Genomic DNA, 13245 nt, shown 5'->3' with positions numbered 1-13245 from the left:
TCACTGAATGTTTCATGAAGGCAAGGTCGGCCCATCTACAGGCAACAGTTCAATTCTATACATATACTCCCCAGGAAGCTGGGAATGAAACATGTTATTTAGAGAAAATCTCCAAGCATGTTATGTGTGTGGCTGCTTGCACTAGTCCAGATTGATGCTAATCTATAGTGTTAGCCCATTGAGATAGCATGCCGCAGTTTAACATGAATACCCGACTCAGACAGTAAACTGACTCTGAGCCGACTAGTGCTTGTTTTAGCCCCTGAATGCCGAGTGCCAGACAGGGTAACAACAAGTACCATCGTTTTATCTATTTTGGTATGGCACCGCCACGGATCAAACCCTGGACCTCCTGCTCTACGGGTGGATGCTCTACCACTAGACCACGGAGGCAGTCGTAGAAAAATGTGACCGATGAATGATGTGATATTCAATTATTTGAGACAATGTGTTCATATGAGGTGAGGTGAAATGGGGTTTAACATCACGTCCAAGATTATTGCACGTGTGTGTGTGGCTGCTTGTACTAGTCGGGACTGATGCCGATTTATTGTGCTAGCACACTGAGATACCATGCCGCAGTTAAACATGAATACCCCACTCAGACACAGTATACTGATTCTGAGCCGACCAGTCCTTGTTTTAGCCCCTTAATGCCGAGCGCCAAGCAGGGTAACAACAAGTACCATCTTTTACCGTCTTTTCGTACGACGTGGCCTGGGATCGAACCCCAGACCTTCTGCTCTCCGGGCGGACGCTCTACCACTAGACCATGGAGGCTGTCTGTGTTCATATGATGTCATGTTGCTATGGGTCACTTATATGAGTGTTAAACTTCTAGTGTCAGCTTGGGTTTTGTAATCCCAGGAGGCTGAGAATTAGATTTGAGTGCACACTGATACATTGACAGATGTAATAATGTAGCGCCTTGAGTATTCACTTGGTGTAAGAAATCCGACACATCATACACGGAGTTACCATCAGGATCTTAGGTATTGTCCACATACAAAATGTGCGAAACAACATGACCAACAAGAGCAGTTTGATGCACACATGGTAAAATATTCAAGCTATTTTTCAAAGATATCTGAAACGTCTAATTTATTAAAAAAAATCCCCTCCCCCTACCAACCAGGATTTTGCACAGAAGAATGTGTAAAGCTAGAAAAGCTAGAAGAGTGATGAGGCACAGCTGCAGAAGTTCTGCCACCTAATAGTGTGGGGGCACGGGTCGCCCAGTCCTCTAAGGGGCTAAGATTCACTGTGCAGAGTTGCATCCCTTGGGCGCTCCAGAAACCTATGATTGCAGGTTCGAATCCCAGTTTGCCCTGATTATGTTTCTAGGTTTGTCAGCACCATACCAGTGCTCATGGGTTTCACCGAAGTGGTAAATGTCTGAGACCTGCATCACTTGGTGCTTTCCTCCCATATTAAGCTGACACGCCGCGATATAACTGCAATACTCACTCACTCACTCAAACCCAACTCACTCACTCATAGGGAGTGAGTGAGATGGGTTAACACTGCTTTGAACGATATTCGATTTATATCACGGCGTGTCAGCTTAATATGGGAGGAAAACCCACGAGGAAAGGCATGGTGCTGACGAACCTATCCTACTGTACGCACTCTGAGACAATAATATAATGTGAGATAATTGGTAATGAAGTAGGTGGAGAAGTACAAAATCTGATAATTAAATTTTTAAAGTTATAGGCACACGTAAAAATGATACCCCTTAAAAATCCACTACAAGTTTAGAACCCACAATCTGAGATCTCTGACAGGACCAAGGGATGTAAATGTGCATAGCGAGTTATCGCACTTAGACAACTGGGCCCCCCTTGCCCCCCAAGCCCCCACAGACAATTGACACAGGAATCAGTCATTTACGGGTGAACTGGCTGATTGTGTATCTTCATATGAGATATTACTCCTCAAATCTCTTCATATTAAACATAATAAAACAATATACCAATTTCAGCTAAAGATTACTGTATATTTGTACACTATCAAGGTCATACATACATGTACTACTCCAAAGAAGTTAAATAACACTTGATTCCTTCAAACGACTATAGTTAATCTGTCATGGCTGGTGGTCATCGCAACTGTGCATTGCCTTCCAGTTGTGGGTGTTCTTTAACTTGGGTGTTCTTTATCCAGTTTTGAGTAGTATAGATATCTCACACTCAACAAGGTTAGAATAGTTTTTCAGCAACCCATGCTTGCCGTGAAAGGCAACTATGCTCGTCGTAAGAGACTACTAACACAATCCAGTTGTCAGGTTCGCTGACTTGGCTGAAGCATATCATCCTATGCCAATTACATAGATTGATACTCATGATGTCAATCACTGGATTGTCTGGTCCTGACTCAATTATCTACAGACTGTCGTCATATAGCTGGAGTGTGGCATTAAACAACAAACGAACAAACAAACAAACAAACTCACACCCAACATGAAACATACATCTCTATTCACATCAATGCACTAAAACTATAAGACATTCGTCAACGTTCAAACCAGCCATCCAGCAACACTAATCCCTTCATTTTATTCTGATTTATACTGTTGTCAGAACACATGACCCTAAAGGTCACACTCCAGGTCAGCCAATCAGATAAAGCGATAAACCCCTCAGGCATCAATGGCTTAACCAATCAATATGTAGCTATTGAAAGACATCCTGGATTACCTCCATCCACTAACAGCTCAGACACAGCTGTGTGTACACACACAGCGGTGTTAAACCCTCAATTATGAGGATAGATCTCAGAGGTGAAATACTGGGAGAGGCGTTAAACATCGTGGGAATCAATGCAGCATCTGGATCAACTGTGTCAACATAAAATACAATACAAACACTGACTGTTCACCCTCCTTGGGTACAAATCATCACCATTATCATCACTATCATCATCACCATCAACATCACTGTCACCATCATCATCATCATCACCATCACCACTATTACATCATCATCATCATCTTCACCATCATCATCATCACCATTATCATCATCATCATCACCACCATCACTCAAATATTGCTGATGAAGCTGTTCCCATTACTTGTCTGCCCTGTTTTGGTGTGAGTGTCATACACTGTATACACTCCCTCTCAGGTAATAAATACGAAGCATGGCAGATTTGAGGAATTATTCAGTACTGGGTGCCTGTATGTTTATAATGTACATTATTTTTCAGACACCTGGGGACCGTCCGCCCGGAGAGGGGAGCGTCCGCCCGGAGAGGGGAAGGTCCGGTGTTTGATCCCCGGCCGCGTCAGACGTTAAAAGATGGGACTTGTTGTTACCCTGTCTGGCGCTCTGCATTAAGGGGCTAAAACAAGGACTGGTTGGCTCGGAGTCAGTATACTTTGTCTGAGTGGGGTATTCATGTTAAACTGCGTCATGGTATCTCAGTGAGCTAACACTATAAATCGGCATCAGTCCGGACTAGTACAAGCAGCCACACAAACACACAATCTTGGACGCAACGTTAAAACCCATTTCACCTCACCTCACCTCAGACACCTGGGCATCTCAAACCCAATAACTCAAAAAGTTAAGGACACAGTTGTGTAACCTTGTGGTCAAATCAGTATTTGACATTAAGGGCCCAACGAAGGGGGACCTGTGGCTAAAGGTCTTCTACTCTCTTTGAATCAAGGAACCCCTAAATCTTTAACTGTTATCACAGGATTATGGCTAGGAAAGTTAAGCAGGAATGTCAAGATGTCCCCTACCTTTCCCCATCAATATTTTTACCATCATGACATTTTCACCCATTGGCCATCATCTACATACATATGAGTGTTAGACAGACTTTGAGTCGGAGCCATTGATGAAAGGGGACGATGGGGCGAAGGACATCCTCAACATGAACACTTAACTTGTCAAAGCCTTTACTCACCACACCAAAGTGGTACCAGACAGATGACCGACGCACCGCCTTTTTCAACATCTTAATAATCATTGAAAATATCACAGACTTGAGTTCATCTTCTTGATAATGGCGCTATAATTTCATTATGAAGGGGGCAGTGTAACAAGAAATGACATTCATGCTCCACACACTCTTTACAATTAAAACACACCCTTTCTTCCAAAGCCAAGTTTTCATATCTTCCTGTTTCTACTCTTAAAGGCGCCACACCACAACATAGTTGAGCCAGTGAAATTCTTTGCTACCAGGGGAGGGAACTCTGCATGTACCACTCAGCTCCATAGGTGAATTAAAAATGTTGATAGATCCTCAGTTTATTTCTACCATTGCCACGTTTTTGACTTCCCCTGTTGTAATACAGCTTTGATATTGCTATTTAAAACAACACCCACACTCTCCCTTTCTGCTCTGTCTAAACAAGGAACATCTGTCAGACAGGGAACACACAGATCTGTTTCTTCAGAAAGTCACCGACTTGATCAATCACAAACCAATGACTTAATTTGCCGTAATTGAGGAAGAAGAGAGACTAATTAGATTTGTCCAGTAAGCAGAGAATGATTACTGGGCTCATGAATATGTACAACTGCAGGGTCACACCATGGGAAGCTTGACAGACGACATTTATAGGACACCATTGAAAATATATGTTTGGGGCAATGCGACCAACTCATATAAGCTGGCCAGGGAGTCATGGTTTTCATCCATAAAGTGATCACAGGCCCATACTGAGAGAAGCTGAACACAGCATCCAACCACATAATATGTAGCACATATGTAAATGAAAAAGCGAAGTTGATGAAAAACGCTTTTCGGTTAGGCCTATTTAAGATAATTCAAAGTTGATTTGATACCCACAAAATTAACTCACACAATACTTGATAAAATCTATAATCAAGGCATTATTATCACCATGCTGATGTAAACAGCTTCCTATCTCTTTAAATCAATCCAAAATTGAAATTATGACAAAAATGGTCACTTTGACATGTAAATTTCCAAAGCAGAAAACACAATATTAAACAGACCATTATATTGGACGATTGTTCCAATGGAACAAACGAATGTTGAACACTGCTACACACCTAAATGATCTTTACACTAGCGATAATTTTACAATATTGTCAGAAACAAAGACAATTGGAATAAATGCATGTCTTCGTCAACATAGCAGAAATCACGAGGCATATCAGAATACAACGAGAGGAAGCTGGTTCATGTGTCACGACTGATTTGGTGAAAATTGTCATTTAAATTTAAGTACTTAATTTCTAAAAATGATTTGAGATTACTTTTTGAATACAATTGTAAAATACTGCTATGTCATGCATGGAATTTCTGTAACAAAACCAAATAATTATTAAGACCAGGATTTCATGAGAATATTTTAACCAAATCAACAATTTAGACAATGATATTTCTTTCCTAAACAATGCAAGTAATCGTCATCAGAGACTGTCTCTGTTATTCATAATTCATAAATGTCAAAAGTCTGATTGATTTTTTAAATGGCATAAAACATCTCCTGACAAAATTCAACTCTCCTGGGCCTTGGCTGTGATTGGCCCATTGTCTGATATTGTCTCGGAAAGTTGTATGCTGGGTGCAATCCTTCATGCAAGTTGCAGCCCAAATATTGATTTCGCATAATGTTTCTAATTGAAAAAGCTGACTGATTTGAGTAAATTCCTGTAAAAATAATTCAAAATTAGATTGATAAGACAAATTTGTATTTAAAACAAATGATTATCATGTGCCTCAATCATTGATGTTAATTTGTTCTGGAGCCGGGATAATGGAAGAAGATGGAAAATGAAGACCATCATAAAACAATGACACACGACCATTTCCAAATATGGCAAAAATGTTGAAATCAGATAGAAAAGAAAAGAATTTTTTCAACAGATTGTTAACTCACACAAGGATTCTATCATAGAAAATTGACTTGGTTAGGTATTGATTATTTCCACACCTTTGTCTGGCTACCGACACAATGTTACTCAGATATTTGATGGGTGTCTGACACTTGGGTGAAAGTGATTTAACAATACTTTGTCGCAACAAGATCCTCAACATCATCATTTCCATCAATGTTGTCATCATCATCGTCATCATCATCATCATCATCATCATCATTGTCGACATCATCAACCCCAACATCATCCCAATCAATGTAGTTGCCACTGTCACTGTCATCATCATCATCATCTCTAACACCATCATCCCTAACATCATCGCACCACATATGATACATCACATGATACGGAATACTGACAACTGTCACGGTAAGGAGACATATTCCATGACAAATGGCATAACTGAAACATACAAGTAAGACAAGTTCTTTGGATGAACCACTTCTTTATTACAATTAGTGCAAAGTTTCGGTGTAGATCCTAACACCTTTATCAAGCAAGTGATAAAGGTGTTAGGATCTACACCGAAACGCCGCACTAATTGTAATAAAGAAGTTGTTCATCCATAGAACTCGTCTTACTTCATCACACCAACTTCTAAATGCCACTGAAATAAAACATACAAGTAAATTGGAGTCAGTAAACTAAAGTTGGCCTGAGAACTTGTATATTTACTGTTATAAACACATGTAGCATTTTACAATTAGGAGAAAAACTAGTGTGTTTTCAGTGTAGAGCTATTGGTAAGGCCTACTGACTGACATGTGGCTGCATATATTCCAGCACTGCAAGATGTGTACATCAATACACTTTACTTTCATAAACCTCTGTGAGAGGCTTTGAAAGAGTTCTTTGTAAGTAAACAAGTGGAAACCTTGCACACTTTGCACTAAACCTAGGTCTGAACAACGAACAACTACATGCACAACATGATGTTATTAGATGCAACATTGCAACTGGAGATCAAAATAATTTTGATATTTCCACTCATACTTCGATTATTTGAACTGCACTCATAAAAATACATTACCTCATGATAGAATATCAAGAAGCCTTGGTGAATCGTTACAATATTTCCTGAAGAAGAAAGTCATACTTGAGATCCAATGTGACAATGGCTGCTGAGCATGGACAGTTTTGTTTGTTTGTTTCTCTGTTGTTCAGCATCGCACTCAGCAGTATTCCACCTATATGATGGCGGTGTGTAAATAATCGAGTCTGGACTAGACAATCAAGTGATTGACATCATGAGCATCGATCCACGCACTTGGGATACGACGACATGCATCAACCAAGTCAGTGAACCTGACCACCTGATCCAGTAAGTCCCCTCTTATGACAAGCATAGTCCCCTTTTACAGCAAGCACGGGTACGTCATAAAGGGAAATTTGCTGAGTGCATAAAGATGGTGTCATACGAGGCGACTATGCTTGTCGTAAGAGGCAGTCTGTAAATAATCGAGTCTGGATCAGACAATCCAGTGATTGATAACATGAGCATCAATCCATGCACTTGGGATACGACGACATGCATCAACCAAGTCAGTGAACCTGACCACCTGATCCAGTAAGTCCCCTCTTATGACAAGCATGGGTTGCTGAAGACGTGTGGATAGTACCTGTATGGGTAACACCTGGATCATCACCTTTCACAGCAATGCTCACAACATCAACCATTGGTTTAATTGCCCCAGAACCTGATTACATTCAACCTTGATATAATTCTGAAATAGTCAGACAAAAGACACATGCACACACACACACACACACACACACACACACACACACTCACACTCACACTCACTCTGTCAACGTTCAACATCAGCTTCTCATAATCTGTGACCTTCCAGTGGTATAGGTCTCAAGCACAACATGCTGATTCTAAGAAATGAAAAATAATTTTGAAATTTGTTCACACACTCATTCCCTCAACACTCTCTACCTTAGATCACACCAGGTTGTTCCCACGGACTGCGACCTACAAAGTCCTGGGTCAGGCAAGGTCACCCTGTACCCCTCACCCTATGCACGTCAGACCTAACCATTGAGGATCACGTGGACACGATGTATGACTGGTTCTGTGTAGCGTGAGGGTGTGTATTGTTGCTCACTGTGTCAACCACCAGTTTACCAGAGCAGACTCAATTATTTACGCATCCCATGATATTGCACTCTTAACCGGACTTCATGTAGGGCATTGTGGTCTTCGTGTCTTTGTTGTTGTTGTTTTTGTGTTTGTTGATTGCTTTTTAACGCCGCACTCAGCAATATTCCAGCTATGTGATGGCAGTCTGTAAATAATCGAGTCTGGACCAGACAATCCAGTGATTGACATCATGAGCATCGATCTCCACAATTGGAATATGGTGACATGCATCAACCAAGTCAGTGACCCTGACCACCTGATTTCTTATGACAAGCATAGTCGCCTTTTACGACAAGCATGGGCTCCTCAAGACCTATTCTACACCAGATCTTCATAGGTTTGGTGTCTTTGAAAACATTCTGAATAATAATGTTTAGGTGGTGTTTTAGAAGCTGTGGTAACGAATTGTGTTAGCTTGAAATTGTCACCATTTGGCACACTGTGAAAAACATGCAGATCTAGTTGCCTGAACACTGACAAAAATTTCAAAAGTGAGTCAGGCAGTCATGATATTGCTGGAATATGTCTGACCGTGGTGTAAAACAATATTCACTTACCTGTCCAGCCTGGAGTGCAGGTACATGTGTAGTTGTTAACGAGGTCAGCACAGGTAGCATTGTTTTCACAAGGAGTCGTCACGCAGTCGTCAATGTCAGTTTGACAGTCTCTCCCGGTGTACCCTGCTGCACAGAGGCAGGTGTAGTTGGCGATGTTGTTGATGCAGGTGGAGGAGTGTTGACACGGAAACGCCAGACACTCATCTGGAATAAACACAACGTGAAAGCTGGAGAAAACTTATGTTGTATGTAGGAAGGTGGAGATGGATAACTTATGTCGTATGCAGGAAGCTTTATTGCAAACCTCGTGTAAAATCTTGTGCGGTCAGGGAAAAAAATTCAACTTATCCAGGGTAAGAGACATCAGGGAAATTTTATGCTTAATTTGGATACTTGGGACTCACAAATGTGTTTGAGACAACATGGAATTCGACACATCCAAGTTCAACACGAAGTTTGGTTGTAATGATTGATGGATTAAATGACAGACACCAATAACTGCCATTGATGCTTCCCTCGGGACGCTGTGTATTCTTTTTCTGTGTCTAATCTCAACATTTTTGTGACCTGGACACACATTTGTGCATCACATAAAACTCTGATAACATTACTTGAAATCATAATCATTGATCACAAGACCAACTATCACTGTCTAGATGACACTAGATATACAACTACACAAATACTGGGAATAGAACCCAAGTCTCATAACACCGCTGGGCTACCTCACTGCCACCTTAATGACACTACAAAAAATAACCAAATTAAATAGGTAGACATTGTTTCTTAATGTCTAGCGTAGCTGTTCATCTCACCGATATCCTGGTTGCATGTGTTCCCGGTGTATCCCGGAGGACAAGTGCAGTTGTACCCTGCCATGGAGTCGGAGCATGTTGCCTGGTTGACACAGGGGCTGGGCAGACAGTAGTTCCGGACAGAACAGTTCTTGCCTGGAAGCAGGACAAATAGACAAACACTTAATATAATTTTGACAGAAACAAGCAGCTACTTTTAAACTGAAAATGAGCCCCAGTGAGGCTGGAGATCTTGAACTTGTGGAAAAACTTGACTTGCTTCATTTAGGGCTATAGCATTACAGTAAGGGCTGGCTGAAGGGGAAACATTATGGTTCAGGGACTGTGAGACTACAGAATCAACACTTATACTGATATATGAATCTAACAAGAGATGTATAAGTAAATAATAATGATGATGATGAGAGTGAATTCAAGTATGAGAGCTAAACATTTTATTGAAATATTTGTAAAAGATATAGACTTTCAATTACATCTGGCCCTGGGTTCAGACATGGCGCACATCAGTAGTGAGTGAATTGTGTTTAAAGTGGCTTTGAACAGGGTAGACACAAATTTATGGATAACAACTTCTTTAACACTGTAAAAAAGCGACGTTTCAGTATAGATTCTTATACCGTTGTCAAGCAGGACAATTCCATCATATTATGCAGTGTCAGTTTAATGTGGCCCCTGATAGAAAAGGTCTTCAGCAGCCCATGCTTGTCATAAGAGGCAACTAATGGGATCAGGTGGTAAGGCTCACTGACTTGGTTGATGCATGTCATTGTATCCCAATAGCGTAGGTCGATGTTCGTGATGTCAATCACTGGACTGCCTGGTCCAGACTCAATTATTTACAGACTGCTGCCATATACCGGTAGCTTGAATATTGCCGAGTGAGCATTAAACAAAGAAACAAATAAACAGTTTAAAGTGAGTATATCAGGGAGTAATGCAGGTCACAGAAACTGCACTGATGTAGTGCTGACAAACCAGGGATCATAATATGGGAGATTCTGAGATTCAAACCCATGAGCAGAGGATCCTGGCAGACAAGGGAGGCAACTCTTCACAATGAATTGCAGCACCTTTGTCCTCTTGGTGCCAGTGTCCCCCTTCACACTCAGAGATGGTTTTCAGAAAGGTCTCCACATGCAGTGAGTGAGTGAGTCTGGTTTTAGGCTGCTTTTTGCAATATGCCATGAATATGATGGAGCAGGACACCAGAAATGGACTTCACAGATTGCTCTTATGTGGGGAATCAAACCTGGGCTTTCGAGTGACTAGTAAACACCACATACAACGGAAAACCCACCACCACCCGAATCCCAGTAGTTTTTCATGCTCAGTGAGGATGGTTTTACGTTGCTTTTAGCAATATTCCAGCAATATCACAACGGGGGACACCAGAAATGGGCTTCACACATTGTACCCATGTAGGGAATCGAACTCGGGTCTTTGGCGTGACAAGAGCACGCTTACCCTCTAGGCTACCCGACCGCCCCTCATCCTCAGCCACGAACATGGTCATTCTAACTTCATCACTGTGTTCCACATTAAGGATGGGGTAGTCAAACATATTTGATGACCATGTCGTGACTTTTCACCAAATTAAATAGTTATTAAATTAGCTGCCTTGAACACATGTATTCTTGCATTTTTATTTCAATGTTGAATTATATCCACGCAGTTATTAGAACAAATGACCACATTAAAAAAAATTCGGAAAAAGTCTGCCACAGGCAGTGTGAGATGTAAAATTGATTTAATTTGGTGTGATTCACATCCCTTTGAGACTTGGAGCGAGCAGCGTATTTGCCTGCATGGCCGTCACCTTGCCCAGACAACTAATGAGGGTCGTCTTCACCAAGCAACTTTTCTTCGCTTGGTGAAAAGAGATATTCCCTGTGAAAACTTCCATTTTTCACATTTTCAATTAAGAAATAACATTTGGATTGCCAGTCGGGGATGTCATGTGATGAAGGAAGTTGGGGAAATAGGGGTTTGAATTATTCTATTTGCAGTGTTTACTTTTTTTATGTTGAACATGACTCATGAGACACCAACAAAGATTATCTAAATATTGGAGTATGGAAATGAATTCTTTGAAATGAAATTAGTGTAATGAAATAAAGATCCTCCCTGATCCTCATGTATAGGGTCATGCTGTAATCTTGTCCAATCAGTGGTTCTTATTCTTATTCTTATTATCTACAGATTAAAATAAATAAATGAAGCAAAGAGGGTTTGGCACAGTCAGGGTCATCATCAGCTCATCATCAGCTCATCATCAGCCCATCATCAGCTCAGGGCCCTTGCCCCCTCTACACGCAGCCCAGACAGTGAATGGAACTTCTCCCAGGAAGCGCTGCCTAGTCGAACCTACCCAGAACATTTTAGGGAACGTGAAGACTCCCCAACACTGCAGCCTTCTGCATTACCCAGATTGTCAGAAGGCCTATGCCTGGCACCAAAACCAGGTACTCTCCCAGTGTAAGTCAACAGATTGGGAAGTACCAAACCTAAGGCACAGAGAACAATAGGGAGTTTTAATTAGTATTCATACTATTCCATTTATACTAAATGTGCTAATGGCACTACATAATTACTAGTATGGTCAATGGATCAATGTGCAGTCGATTTTTGTTCTCGGCTTCCGTAGTGTGCTAGAAGGTCCTATTACCATCTCATCCTACCGGGTACCCATACAACTACCTACATATGATAAATGACCCTTATGTATATCAGTTTGTACTAAAATGTGGACTTCCTTACCCTTGTTGTATGCCTGGGTGCAGATGCACTCATAGTCCAGGATCTTGTCCAAACAGGTGGCACCGTGTAGACAAGGTGATGGGACACAGTCGTCAATGTTGCTGCACTGCAGTGGTGATGCTGAAGCTGTGGTAAACCCTGGTGAACACTCACACGACATGTTACATTGCTTGGAGGGACTTGGACACGATGGCTGACAGACATCTGATGAGAAGCAGCCTCCATGTTTTACACCCCTAAGAGTACCAAACAGATTCTGGTAAGAAATGAGACTTTTAGGCTTCACCTAACAATTACCTTGAAGGAACAGGCATATTATAATAAGATAATAAGCTGATCACATAAGACCATGTGGTAGTAGAGATACATCTCAGCTAAAGCCACATGAAGGACAATATGCAACCAAAAACTTTTTTTATCTTCCTTAGAACTTCGAGTGAGTGAGTGGGTGGGTGGGTGGGTTTGGGTGGGTGGATGGGTGGGTGGGTGAGTGAGTGAGTGGAGATGCCAGAGTTATCTAGCCAGTGGAGATGCCAGAGTTATCTAGCCACTGAAGATGCCAGAGTTATCTAGTAGTCGAGATGTCAGAGTTATCTAGTAGTCGAGATGTCAGAGTTATCTAGCCACTGGAGATGCCAGAGTTATCTAGCCACTGGAGATGCCAGAGTTATCTAGTAGTCGAGATGTCAGAGTTATCTAGTAGTCGAGATGTCAGAGTTATCTAGCCACTGGAGATGCCAGAGTTATCTAGCCACTGGAGATGCCAGAGTTATCTAGTAGTCGAGATGCCACAGTTATCTAGCCAGTGGAGATGCCAAAGTTATCTGGTAGTCGAGATGTCAGAGTTATCTAGCCAGTGGAGATGCCAAAGTTATCTAGTAGTCGAAATGCCAGTGTTATCTTGCCAGTCGAGATGCCAGGTTAGAATTGATCCCCATCAACCTATGCTGGTTGTAAGAGGTGACTAAATGAATCAGGTGGTAAGACTCGGTGAATTGATTGATTCTGTGTCATCATACTCTGACAGCTTGGATCATTGCTCATAATATCAGTCCCTTGCTTGTCTAGGCGGTTGTCATATAGCTGGAATAGTGCTGAGTGTT

General features: G+C 41.5%; 1 protein-coding gene across 1 annotated transcript in view; it reads right to left on the bottom strand.

Moving 5' to 3' along the window:
• LOC124144836 (protein eyes shut homolog) overlaps positions 1–13245 on the bottom strand; it is a 117270-nt gene that overhangs the window by 88993 nt on the left and 15032 nt on the right. The window contains exons 11-13 of the mRNA XM_046514439.2: positions 12143–12378; positions 9386–9520; positions 8571–8774 (exon numbers count right to left, since the gene is read on the bottom strand). Coding sequence (XP_046370395.2) covers positions 8571–8774; positions 9386–9520; positions 12143–12378 — 575 coding nt within the window. The remainder of the gene's footprint in view (positions 1–8570; positions 8775–9385; positions 9521–12142; positions 12379–13245) is intronic.

This window comes from Haliotis rufescens, unplaced genomic scaffold (genome assembly GCF_023055435.1).
Source record: "Haliotis rufescens isolate VD_foot unplaced genomic scaffold, xgHalRufe1.0.p SCAF_8, whole genome shotgun sequence".
Classification (NCBI taxonomy): Eukaryota; Metazoa; Mollusca; class Gastropoda; order Lepetellida; family Haliotidae; genus Haliotis; species Haliotis rufescens.
This window is presented reverse-complemented; position numbering and strand designations above follow the sequence as displayed.